At 47.8% G+C, this 13,600-nt stretch overlaps 1 protein-coding gene across 5 annotated transcripts in view; it reads left to right on the plus strand.

Moving 5' to 3' along the window:
• Spg7 (SPG7 matrix AAA peptidase subunit, paraplegin) overlaps positions 1–13,600 on the plus strand; it is a 41,771-nt gene that overhangs the window by 21,040 nt on the left and 7,131 nt on the right. For all 5 annotated transcript variants that reach the window (XM_075977567.1, XM_075977568.1, XM_075977569.1 and 2 more), the window contains 4 exons: positions 5,026–5,150; positions 6,456–6,558; positions 9,104–9,214; positions 12,811–12,926. In XM_075977567.1, coding sequence (XP_075833682.1) covers positions 5,026–5,150; positions 6,456–6,558; positions 9,104–9,214; positions 12,811–12,926 — 455 coding nt within the window. The remainder of the gene's footprint in view (positions 1–5,025; positions 5,151–6,455; positions 6,559–9,103; positions 9,215–12,810; positions 12,927–13,600) is intronic.

Genomic DNA, 13,600 nt, shown 5'->3' on the forward strand with positions numbered 1-13,600 from the left:
AAAAGAACTTTAAAAAAAAAAAAAACCTAAAAAAAAAATCAAAGGCTACTTCAGGCAGTGGTGGTGCACAACTTTAATCCCAGCACTTAGGAGTCAGAGGCAGGCACATCTCTGTGAGTTTGAGGCCAGCCTGGTCTACAGAGCAAGTTCTAGGACATCTAGGACTACTTAGAGAAACCCTGGCTCAGAAAAACCTAAATCAATCAGTCCATCAGTGGATAGTTCTTTTTTTTTTCTTTTTGGTTTTTCGAGACAGGGTTTCTCTGTGGTTTTGGAGCCTGTCCTGGAACTAGCTCTGTAGACCAGGATGGTCTCGAACTCACAGAGAGATCAGTGGATAGTTCTAACACTGAAGAGAACAGGCATTGTGTTGTTGAGATGGTGTGAGAATGGCTGCAGAGCTGCCCACAGCCCTGCCTTTCCTGGCCCCTTTGTTGTCCAGTTGTCTCTCCGCATATTAGTTCAGAGCCCGTGGCAGGAGCAACACCTACCCCAGCAGCTGCTTTGCGCTGACAGCAAGTACTCAGGGTCCAGTTCCCAGAGCACCAACTGCCTTGGGGGGTGTGGCTGGAAGACTGCTAGAGACTCCTGAGTCTTTCAGACCAGGCCTTGGACCTGACATGATGGTCTGTCTTTCTTGTCTCAGCTATGGCTCTATGATTTATAAAGTGAGGTTGAACACATATCCCTCATCCTTCTGAACTTTGACCAGGCATCCTTAATCATTGAAGGAGACTCCAATAAACCATTCTCCTGTGGGTGTCTTGCCCCCTCAAAGATATATTTTATTGCCGGGCGATGGTGGCGCACGCCTTTAATCCCAGCACTCGGGAGGCAGAGGCAGGCGGATCTCTGTGAGTTCGAGACCAGCCTGGTCTACAGAACTAGTTCCAGGACAGGCTCCAAAGCCACAGAGAAACCCTGTCTCGAAAAATCAAAACAAACAAACAAACAAACAAACAAAGATATATTTTATTTAAATGGGGGCTTAAATGGATTTCATAACCTTACTATTGAACTAGAAAAGAAAATCTGTTAACCAGTGTGTTACCTCACACAGCTTGACGACAGAGGCTATCTTTTTCAAGAGATCTGAGTCTACTAGAAAGCATGACATTTTTCTGAGCTGAATTTCTCTGAACGACCATAAAAATAGCTGTTTGTCCCCCAGAGTTGGCTGAGGAACTGGTTGCTTGTCAGCTTGGCCCAGCACTAACAAGTCTCTCTGTGTCCTCACAGCTGTGTACGCTGGCTCCTTCAGATGCTCTGAGACGAGTCTTTGTTGTCTCCTCAGGAAGAGCACTTTCTGTTCATTGACGTGCAGGGGAGCGAGTTGAGCGGATGTGGTGCTGGGTGTGGGAAAACTCCCCAGGGAATAAGAAATCCTAGTCACAGAGGCCTAAGCACAGGTGCTGTGGGCATTTCTGGGACTGTACAGCTACACAAGAGAGCCTGAGGCACGTGCCCCAGCCACCCACCTGGTGACCACACAGTCACTTGGCTGAAGGTGTATTCTTAAGAAAAGGACTTTTTGGAGGGGGGCGCTTTTGAGACAGGGTTTCTCTGTGTAAAAACCCTGGCTATCCTGGAACTCTCCCCGTAGACCAGGCTGGCCTCGAACTCACAGACATCTGCCTGCCTCTGCCTCTCCAGTGCAGGGATTAAAGGCATGCGTCACCACCACTGCCCAGAGCAAGAACTTTTTAACGTGGGTGGTATATGTTATACAAATTTTTGTTTGGGGAATGCTAATTCCACATAGGAGTCATTTTAAAATCCTAACAGGGCCAACCATGGTGGTTCACACTCTTAATTCCAGTACTTGGGAGGCAGAGGCAGGTGGATTTCTGTGAGTTTAAGGCAAGCCTGGTTGTGGCAAGTTTCAGGCTAACCAGAACTACATAGTTTCTCTGGACACCCGCATCCCCAGACCAAAAGTTAGAAGTGAACACTTGAGTGAGTCTGCGCTGTCTGGGGATTGGCTGCTATGTTGGTGCTGTGTAGTAATAAATGCCTGTTACTCTATGCTGATGTTGTCAGGGTATGGCCAACTTCTCTTTTATTTATTTATTTACGAGATAGGTTGCTCTGTAGTTTCTGAGCCTGTCCTGGAACTAGCACTTGTAGACCAGTCTGGCCTTGAACTCACAGAGATCTGCCTATCTCTGCCTCCCAATTGCTGGGATTAAAGGCATGCGCCACCACAGCCTGGTTCCACTCCTCACATCTCTGTTGCGTAATCAACCAGCTAAGCAGCTCGTGTGTCTCTGTGTCTGTTCCCCATTCTTCTCCCACGCAGCCTCTCCCTGGCCTAGCTGGTTTGAGAGCCTTAGGGGATTCTTCCGTCTCCAATACCCATAGGAGTGATAGGATTATAGAAGCTTGTGCTATGCTTCTGGATTTTGCATGAGTTCTGAGAATTCAGACTCAGGTCCTCATCCTACATAGCAAATGTTTTTGGTTTTTGTTGTTTTTTTTCCCCTAAATGAGCCATCTTTCTAGTCCTGTTGTAGTTTTTTGTTTTGTTTTTATTAGTTTGTTTTTAGGGCTGTGGGGGAGGGGCAAAGTCTTACTGTGTAGCCCTAGCTGGCCTGGATCTCATAGAGATTCATTTGCCTCTACCTCCAATTAAAGGCGTGTGTCATCATGCTCTGCTTTTTTGTTTGTTGGTTTGTTTTTGTTCGTTTGTTTTAAGATTTATTTATTCATGTGCTGGGTAGTAGTGTCACACACCTTTATTCCAGCACTCAGGAGGCAGACACAGACGAATCTCTGTGAGTTCTAGGCCAGCCTGGTCTACAGAGCGAATTGCAGGACAGGCTTCAAGGCTACAGAGAAACCCAATCTTGAAAAACCAAAAAATAAGTTATTTTAAAAAAATATTTATTAATTATGTATACAGTGTTATATCCTTGTATGCCTGCGGGCCAGAAGAGGGCACCAGTTCACGTGAGCCACCATGTGGTTACTGAGAATTGAACTCAGGACCTCTGGAAGAACAGCCAGTGCTCTTAACTGCATCTCTCTGGTCCCTTGTGGTCTAGGCTGGCTTTGAGCCCCCTGTGTAATTCAGGATGACTTTGAAGTTCTGGTCCTCTTACCGCTCTCTAAAGTGATGGGAATGCAGATATGTGCCATCTACCTGGCTCCTTAATTTATTTTTTATTTTGGGATAAACTCTCACTAGTTGCCAAAGATGGCCTTGAACTTGGGTATCCTGTCTCAGGCTTCCAAATAGCTGGGTACAGGCCTGGCACACTTTTATATATAACCTGTATAATTTCAGAATTCCAGGGCACCTGGGCAGAGGCAGTCAAGAAGCATGGGCATGCTGGGTGTGATGAAGCACACCCGTAATCCCAGTACTTAGGATGCAAAGACAGGGAGATCACTCTGAGTTGAAGGCCAGTTTCATCTATACAGCAAGTTTCCAGCCAGCCAGGGCTACCAAGATTGATCGTCTCATCGGAACAAGCAAAAGCAGCCTGAGCATGGCACCAGGAGGTCTCTGGCAGAACATTCTGTGTCTCTCCCTTAGCGGCCACATCTCAGCCTCTCAGCCTCGTGCTCTCTGTGCCATTGTCTGAGCTCTACCAAGTGCTCAGGTATCCAGAGGAGCCTTGGGGCTGGGACAGAAGGCAGTGTCTGTGGTGCTTCTTTGAGTCGGAACTCATTTTTAAAAATGAGCATTGTTTTTAGGCATCTGCTTAGCTTTGGCAAGGTGACCTTCTGCCCTGCTCTGTCCTTGAAGGCTCAGTGGATTATTGTCACTTGTCCAATTTAAAGTGTGAAAAGGAGGAAATGACATTACTTCTTCCTCCTTCATTCCTTCTTACCTCCCTCCCTTCTTCCCCCTCCCTTCTTTTCTCCCTTCCTTCCTTCCTTGCTTCCTTCCTTCCTTCCCTCCTTCCCTTCCTCCCTCCCTCCCTCCCTTCTTCCTTCCGAGAGTCTCATGCATCCTAGGCTGGTCTTGAACTCAGTATGTGGCTGAGGATTACCTTGAACTTCAGATCATTCTGCCTCCAGAGTGCTAGTTTTACAGGTAATGGCTACCACACCTGGTCTATGTGGTGCTGAGGATTGAACCCAGGACTTCTGCATAGTCGGCAAGCTCTCTAGCAACTGACCACATTCTCTGCCCCTCCCCAGCTTCTTTAGAAAGAAGGTTTTTAAGGAGTTTTGTTGTTGCTGTTTGTTTTGGGAAGGTGGTGTCTATGTCTTTGCTCTCCTGGAGCTCCCTTGTAGACCAGGCTGACCTAAAACTCATAGAGATCTGCCTGCCTCTGCCTCCCAGATGCTGGGAGTAAAGGTGTGTGCACCACCACATCTGTCTATAAACCTTGTTGTGTAGCTGATTTTTCCCCAGTCAGATCTAGTCAAGGATCTGGGGAGGTTTCTGAGCTACTTTTTAAAAAACTGTAGGTGTATAAATATTTTACATGTGTTTGTAAATATGTGACTGCATGTGTGCCTCGTGCCCGTGGACGTCAAAAGAAAGCAAGCAGACCTCCTGGAATTAGACTAACAGATGGCTGTGAGCCACCTGATGTGAATCCTCTGCAAGAGTGGCCCTGATTTTAACCACTGAATCCTCTCTCCAGCCCTGTTTCTAATATCCTGGACAAGAACCCTCATGCCTAAACCCAAGTGTTAAAGTGTTTAGGCACCACACAGGAAGGGTGGTGGCAGCTCAGCAAGAACTGTGGCTCCTGGGGTGAGAATATACTAGTCCCTTGCAGGGATGCTGCCTGCATCTCCAGGGGTCTTTGGGCAGTTCTGCCTCCACATATGGCCAAGGGAAAGTGCTGTTGTTGAAGAACAAGCAGCTTCACACTTTTGGCATGACTTTGATTGAAAGCCATTGGGAAGGTGTCCCCACCTCATCATCTTTTTAGGAAGGAATCTGGTGGCCTTTTTGTCCCTGGACCTTTAGTTTTCCCTGCTATGATGAAGTGGTAGGGGAAAAGCCATTTTGTTGAAATCCCCCACTCCAAAGGCCACTCACTGTCTGCTCTGTTCTCCCAGGAATGGGCACTACAGACCATGTCATCGTCCTGGCATCCACGAATCGAGCTGATGTTTTGGACAATGCTCTGATGAGGCCTGGGCGACTTGATAGGCATGTCTTCATTGATCTTCCCACTCTGCAGGTCAGAACTGCTGGGAAGGAGGGGCAGCTAGCTTTGCATAGCACAGTTCTTGTGGCCTGGGCACAGCCTTCCTTCCTTGGGAAGCTCTAGTTTTGTAGTTGTCATTGCTCTTTCTCTGGGGCTTAGGCTTGGTGTGACATTACTGTGGCCACTGGGGCCCAAGTATGTGGCCCTGGCTCCTCTAGGAACCATAAAAATACCCAATGTCCTTTTGTAGTTGTTTTGGTTTGGTTTTTGTGAAAGAGTGTTGCTACGTCTCCCATGCTGACCTTGAACTTGTGATGATCCTCCAGCCCTCCAGCTTCAACTTCTTTTTTTTTTTTTGATTTTTCAAGACTGGGTTTCTCTGTAGCTTTGGTGCCTGTCCTGGAACTAGCTCTTGTAGACCAGGCTGGCCTCGAACTCACAGCGATTCTCCCGCTTCTGCCTCCCGAGTGCTAGGATTAAAGGCGTGTGCCACCACCACTTGGCATCAGCTTCAACTTCTTGAATGCTGGGCTCACAGGCCTAAAGATGGGACTTGTTCAGTGTTTACTCATTGCTCTCTCCTAGTTCCACAGTGAGCGTAAGTTTCCCCAGTGTGTCCTGTCTTCATCCCTATGAGTATGGAGTTGACTGCACTGGCCTCGGTTGAGGTGGCTTTTTGTTTTTTTGTTTTTTCTTTCTTGAGACAGGGTTTCTCTCTGTTGCCCTGGCTATCCTGGAACGCTCTCTGCAGACCAGTCTGGCCTCAAACTCAGAGATTCATTTACCTCCCAAGTGCTAGGACTAAAGGTGCAAGCCACCACTGTCTGGCTTAGGTTGAGTTTTATAGTAAATTCTCTCAAGTCAAAATGAAGGCATTTCTCCTTTCCATCTTGAATTCTATAAGGTCGTGAGATTTTCCATCCCTCCCTCTTAGATTTATTTATTTGTGCGTTTTTATTTATATGAGTTTGTCTGCATGAATGCATGTGCACCATGTGTGTGCCTAGTGCCAGAGGAGGTCAGAGGAGTATCAGATCCCTTGGGTCCCTAGGAACTAAAGTTTCAGATGGTTGTGAACCATCATGTGGCTACTAGGAACCCAACCCAGGTCCTCTAAAAGAGCAACAAATGTTCCTAACCTCTGAGCCATTTTCTTCAGCTTCTCATCATCTTGTCTCTCTAAATTGGTTTCCAAAACCACCGGTATGACTGGAAATGTCAGTCATGCAGAAGCCAGTGTCCTATGACGCCACCAGTTTCATTCACGAAGCTCATGGGAGAAGGGTTCGTCTTGTTAGCAAGTGTGATGAATTCAGCCATGTCCCCCATCTGTGACAGGAGCGGCGGGAGATTTTCGAGCAGCACCTGAAAGGCCTGAAGTTGACCCAGCCCAGCAGTTTCTACTCCCAGCGACTGGCAGAGCTGACGCCAGGATTCAGTGGTACGACCTTGACCCCAGTATACCCTGTCATAATGGAGCATCCACCTCCCAGTGCAAGTGCCGTCCCTGTTCTGAGTCACTAATCAGGCCTGGGTGAGATCAAGTGTGAATGTAAGCACCAAAGGGACAGAACAGTGGGCTGTCTTCCTCCCGAATGGTGGAAGCAACAGCAGAAGTGTTGTGTTGCTCACTCGACTTGACAGGCAGCCCTGTGGTGTCTCCACTACAGTAGCAGGCAGTCAGCATTGTGATGGCCCCAGAGCTTCTGTAGCCAAGGACTGCGAGACAGTCTGCCTCTGTCTCCTGTGTCGCCTCTACATAGAGAACACCTTCTAGTTTAGACTGTCCCACCAGGCCTCCTCCACACAGTCCCCATGGGATTTCCAATGAAGTAAAAATCACAACTTGGTGCCTGTAGTGGTGGCACATACCTTTAATCCCAGCTCTCAGGAGGCAGAGGCAGGCGGATCTCTGTGAGTTTGAGGACAGCCAGGGCTACACAGAAAAACTCTGTCTCAAAAAGAGAGAGAGAAGGAAAGAAATCACAGTTAGGTTTCCTTCCTGTATAACTCCCATTTTAAAGGTACATTTAAAATTACCCTTAAAGCCAGGCTGCTGGCTTATACCTATAATTGTTACTTTTCAGGATTTGTTAATTTATTTTTATTTCATATTCATTAGCATCTACACCTATAACCTTAAGCACTTAGGAGGCTGAGACATAAAAACTGCTGTGAGTTTTGTTGTTGTTGTTGTTGTTGTTTTTTTGATTTTCGAGACAGGGTTTCTCCGTAGCTTTTGGTTCCTGTCCTGGAACTAGCTCTTGTAGACCAGGCTGGCCTCGAACTCACAGAGATCCACCTGCCTCTGCCTCCCGAGTGCTGGGATTAAAGGCGTGCGCCACCACCGCCCCACAACTGCTGTGAGTTTAAGGACAGGCTAGGCTATAGCATGAGATCCTGTCTCTAAAAATAAAAACAAAATTTCTCTTAGACTACTTTCTTTTTTTTTTTTATTATGCTTCAGTGTTTTAATAGAATTTGTACACATGAGAGCCCTTCATTCTTATTCTTTTGTACACATAAGAAATGTCAGGTGCCATAAAACAGCCCAGAAGCAGACAGGAATCTGGAGTAGCATGACATTGCGGTGCTCACATTGCGGTGCTCACATTGCGGTGCTGACATTGCGGTGCTGACATTGCGGTGCTGACATTGTGGTGCTCACATTGCGGTGCTCACATTGCGGTGCTGACATTGCGGTGCTCACATTGCGGTGCTGACAGTGCGGTGCTCACATTGCGGTGCTGACATTGCGGTGCTGACATTGCGGTGCTGACATTGCGGTGCTGACATTGCGGTGCTCACATTGCGGTGCTGACATTGCGGTGCTGACACTGCGGTGCTGACATTGCGGTGCTCACATTGCGGTGCTCACATTGCGGTGCTGACATTGCGGTGCTGACATTGCGGTGCTCACATTGCGGTGCTGACACTGCGGTGCTGACATTGCGGTGCTGACATTGCGGTGCTGACATTGCGGTGCTGACATTGCGGTGCTGACATTGCGGTGCTGACATTGCGGTGCTCACATTGCGGTGCTCACATTGCGGTGCTGACACTGCGGTGCTGACACTGCGGTGCTGACATTGCGGTGCTGACACTGCGGTGCTGCCATTGCGGTGCTCATATTGCGGTGCTCACGTTGCGGTGCTCACATTGCGGTGCTCACATTGCGGTGCTCACATTGCGGTGCTGACATTGCGGTGCTCACATTGCGGTGCTCACATTGCGGTGCTGACACTGCGGTGCTCACATTGCGGTGCTGACACTGCGGTGCTGACACTGCGGTGCTGACAGTGCGGTGCTGACACTGCGGTGCTCACATTGCGGTGCTCACATTGCGGTGCTCACAGTGCAGTGCTGCCTGCTCTCCTACCTCCCTCCCTTCCCCCCTGCTCCCTCCCTCCCTCCTGCCACAGTTCACCACTGCTGGCATTTATTTTCTTTCTCTTCCCTCCCTTTTCCTATTCTTCTCCCTCCCTCCCATCTCCTTTCCTTTCCTTTCTTTCCCTTCTACCCTTCTCCATTCCTCCCTTCGTTTTTGTTCCTTTCTCTGTTGTGTTGTGATAGAGTTCCATTAGGTAGACTATGCTTGCCTAGAACTTGTAGTCTCTTGCCTCAGCCTCCCCAGTAATAGAATCATAGACCTATGCCCCCACTTCTGGCTTTTTCCATTTTTGTTTTTCTTCATTAAAAGCTGAGTCTCCAGCCGGGCGGTGGAGGCACACGCCTTTAATCCCAGCACTCGGGAGGCAGAGGCAGGAGGATCTTTGTGAGTTCGAGACCAGCCTGGTCTACAAGAGCTAGTTCCAGGACAGGCTCCAAAACCACAGAGAAACCCTGTCTCGAAAAAACCAAAAAGAAAAAAGAAAAAAAAGAAAAAAAAGCTGAGTCTCCCTGCTTCCTTCTTTTTCCTTCTCCTAAATGCTGACAGGGAAGAGCCAGCCCCACCCCCCATCCCTGCCTGTGGTTTGTGTTGACAGGCGCCGACATCGCCAACATCTGCAATGAGGCTGCCCTGCATGCTGCACGGGAGGGACACACATCTGTCCACACGTTCAACTTTGAATATGCGGTGGAGCGTGTCATTGCCGGTATGAAGACACACCCCTTGTTAAGGCTTGCTAGGGCCAACACTTTCAAACAACAAGTCAGAAGTTGTCTGTGCCAGACAAGATGGGGGTTGGGTAGGTGGAAGTAGGCCCAGGTTCTGTCATTGCCATTGCATCAGTAGCAAGGAATTGTTACCTTTCCTCCATTTCAGATATTGTAAATGTATCTAAGAACAGACCTACCCCTCAAGCAAATATAAAATCATCTTCAAGTCCAATATGCTGGCACACATATTTGTAATACCAATACTTGGGAGGTCGAAGATCATGAGTTCAAAATCACCGAAGTCTACATCTAAGCCAGCCTGTACTACATGAGATACTATCTCAGAAAACTGGGGGGATGGGAGGGCAAGGCCAGGCATAATGACACACACCTTTAATCTAAGCATTCAAGAGGCAGAGGCAGGAGGATCTCTGAGTTTGAGGCCAGTTTGGTCTACAACTTGGTGAGTTCCACAAAAGCCAGGGTTATGTAGAGAGACCATATCTCAAAAAAAAAAAAAACCCTCCAAAAATAAGTTCCCTGTACTGTGGCATTGATTATCCTAGGTACCATGAAGTGACTGAGGGCCCACCTCAGACCAGGTGAGGCACAGCCAGCCAAGTATGGTGTAGGGTAGAGGCTGCTGACCCCAAAGGCCACCTGCAGGGTCTGTGGTGGAGGGATAAACCTGCCACTGACTCTCATTTTTCTGAAACTAATGACTAGTGATTAACAAGATAGGAGCCTCATTTTCCATCAAGAGGATGGGGTGATATTTGTTTAGTTTTGGTTGGTGTATGTTTTCTTTGGGATGGGATCTCATCATATAGCTTTGGCTGGCCTTAAAATCACGGAGATCTGCCTGCCTCAGCCTCCCAAGTGCTAGAATTAGAAGCATGAATCATAATGTCCAGTGAACAAGGTTGCTTTGCAATGGTGCTTAACCAAAAGCTTCTTTTTTTTTTTAATCTTTTTGAGATAGGGTCTCTATGTAGTCCTGGGGCTCTCTAGATGGATAGGATGGCCTTGAACTCAGATCCTTCTGGCTCTGACTCTGAGAGCTAGAATCAAAGGTGTGCGCCACCGTGCCTAGTTCATTTTGGCATCTTTTTTTTTTTTTTTTTTTTTTTTTGTTTTTTCGAGACAGGGTTTCTCTGTGGCTTTGGAGCCTGTCCTGGAACTAGCTCTGTAGACCAGGCTGGTCTCGAACTCACAGAGATCCGCCTGCCTCTGCCTCCTGAGTGCTGGGATTAAAGGCGTGCGCCACCATCGCCCGGCTCATTTTGGCATCTTGAATGGCATGTGCTGGAACCTCCTACACAATTTCTGTGAGCCATGCGTACATCAGACACAGTGGCAGCTGATTGTTCAGCTGGAGGTGATTGTGAGTGTCAAGTGCTGGAACCTCCTACACAATTTCTGTGAGCCATGCGTACATCAGACACAGTGGCAGCTGATTGTTCAGCTGGAGGTGATTGTGAGTGTCAAGTACAGGACCCTACGCCCCACTTGAAAACCACTTTCCCTCAGAGGCAAGACGGAAGTTCACTCTCAGTGTTGAAACCCAAGACAGTTAGTGTTTAGTGGGTCTGCCGGTTTTCATTTGCTCATCCCTGTGATGTCAGCTCCCACCAGAAAATAAAAACCTTAGAGAAAACATACTTCTACTTAATTTTTTTAATTTTTTGTTGTTTGTTTGTTTTGTTTTTAGATTTATTTATTTATTATGTATACAACATTCTGCCTCCATATATGCCCACACGCTAGAGGAGGGCACCAGATCTCATTACAGATGGTTGTGAGCCACCATGTGGTTGCTGGGAATTGAACTCAGGACCTTTGGAAGAGCAGCCAGTGCTCTTAACCTCTGAGCCATCTCTCAGCCCGTTTGTTTGTTTTTTTGAGACAGGGTTTCTCTGTGTAGCTTTGGAGCCTGTCGTGGAACTTGCTCTTGTAGACCAGGTTGGTCTCGAACTCACAGAGATCCACCTGCCTCTGCCGCCTGAGTGCTGGGATTAAAGGCGTGCGCCACCCCTGCCCAGCTATATACTTTTACTTTTTTATTTATATTTTTGAGAGAGGGTTTCACTGTGTAGACCAGGCTGGACTGGAACTCACAGAAATCTGCCTGCCTCTGGAACTCCTAAGTGCTGGGATTAAAGGTGTGCATCACTGTGCCTGGCCAAAACATTCTTTTAGAAAACAATATGGGCAGCTTCCATTCTGTTCTCTACTGGCTGCTATGAAGAAATCATAACTAGGTAGTGACAGCTTTGTTTGTCCCTCCCTCAGGAACTTCCTGCTTCCAGAGGCCCAGCCTTGGGAAACTGTGGCATTTGTCCTGTCTTAGTTAGAGTTTCTATTGCTGTGAAGAGACACCATGACCATGGCAATTCTTTTTTTTTTTTGTTTTGTTTTGTTTTGTTTTTCGAGATAGGGTTTCTCTGTGGCTTTGGAGGCTGTCCTGGAACTCCCTTTGTAGACCAGGCTGGTCTCGAACTCTCAGAGATCCACCTGCCTCTGCCTCCCAAGTGCTGGGATTATAGGCGTGCGCCACCACCGCCTGGCTGACCATGGCAATTCTTATAAAAGAAAACATTTAATTGAGGTGGCAGCTTACAGTTCAGAGGTTCAGTCCATTATCATCATGGTGGGGAGCATGGCTGTGTACAGGCAGACAGGATGCTGGCTACATCTTGACCAGAAGGCTGTAGGAAGTGGACTGTCACTCTCAGCAGGATCTTGAGCCTATATGAGACCTCAAAGCCCACCTTAGCAATGACATACTTCCTCCAACAAGACACCTACTCTAAGTAGGCCACATCTCCTAATAGTGCCATTCCCTTTGGGGGCCATTTTCTTTTCAAACCTAAACACTAACTCCATGTCAGGTGTGGTGGCACCTGATGGCCTGGGCAACATAGTGAGACCCTGTCTCAAAAAGCAGCAACAGCAACAGCAAAAAGATACACAGAATGGGAACTTAATATTTGAAAATTTTGGTATGGTAAATGACCAGAAGCTAAGCAGGGAAGGTTAAGTAGACATGCCTCTGAGGTATGAGGCCCTCATCTCATAGAGGGAAGAATGGAAACAGAACACTGCAGCAGAGGCAGCTGCTGCTGGAATTCTGAAGGGGCCTTCCTCATCCTGTTAGTGACAAAGTCAGAAGTCACTCATGGCATAGGGAGGGACGCACTGAAGATGAAGACTATCCTAGTTCCTAAGGAACTGCTTTGATAGCCCTGGGTGGTGGCACACACCTTTAATCCTAGCACTCGGGAAGCAAAGGCAGGTGTATTTTTGAGCTTGAGGCCAGTCTGGTTTACAGATCAAGTTTTAGGATCAAGTTTAACCAGCACTACACAGAGAAACCCTGTCTCCAAAATCCAAAACAAGAAAAGAAAGAACTGTTTTGATGGTTCCCAAGAAACACTCCACTCCACCTCTTCCCAGGGTTCCCTGGAGTCTGGCTGTCAAGAGGGATGTCTGTGTGAAATGTCGGCAGAGCTACAGAAGTGCCAAGCAAGAAGACAGTGCCCAGAAGGTACACAGAATATTGTTCCTGAACTTGGTTCTTGTCTTCTTTCAGGAACTGCTAAAAAGAGTAAGATCCTTTCCAAGGAGGAGCAGAGAGTGGTTGCCTTTCATGAGTCTGGCCATGCCTTGGTTGGTTGGCTGCTCGAGCACACAGAAGCTGTAATGAAGGTGGGTTGTGATGAAGCAGTGGTGGGTGATCTGAACTCCACAGTTGACCCATCTGCTCTGGGAAACACCACGTGTGTTTCTGTTATGTGAAAGAAATTTTAGCCGGGCGTTGGTGGTGCACGCCTTTAATCCCAGCACTCGGGAGGCAGAGGCAGGCGGATCTCTGTGAGTTCGAGACCAGCCTGGTCTACAGAGCTAGTTCCAGGACAGGCTCCAAAGCCGCAGAGAAACCCTGTCTCGAAAAACCAAAAAAAAAAAAAAGAAAAGAAATTTTATCACCAACTTGGCATGACTCTGGCTGTATCCCTAGCAGGAACTAGGAGGGAGAGGCTGGAGTGGGTCCTAAACCTTAGCTACCAGGCATGAGGGGAAAGTTTCCTAGGTCCAAGTCCTCTGTCTCTGACCATTTGAGCCTCATGCCAGAGAGCTGAACTTGTTTTTGCTCAGAATGGCAAATGTTTCTTTGAGATAGTTTCCAGAAATCATGTAGACTGCATAGAGACCCTTGAGGAATCCAGGGGTATGGGACAAGAGATGTGGCATCCGGCTTACCCTCTAGGGAGGCCTGGGTAGTTCTGACAAATAGCAGGGAATCCATAGGGGCTGGTGACCCCACTGTTCCCACCCCAGCAGTTCAGGATGAGACAGTGCAGCAGACAGCAGACTGCCTGGTT

This window comes from Microtus pennsylvanicus, chromosome 6, assembly GCF_037038515.1.
Source record: "Microtus pennsylvanicus isolate mMicPen1 chromosome 6, mMicPen1.hap1, whole genome shotgun sequence".
NCBI classification, from domain to species: Eukaryota; Metazoa; Chordata; class Mammalia; order Rodentia; family Cricetidae; genus Microtus; species Microtus pennsylvanicus.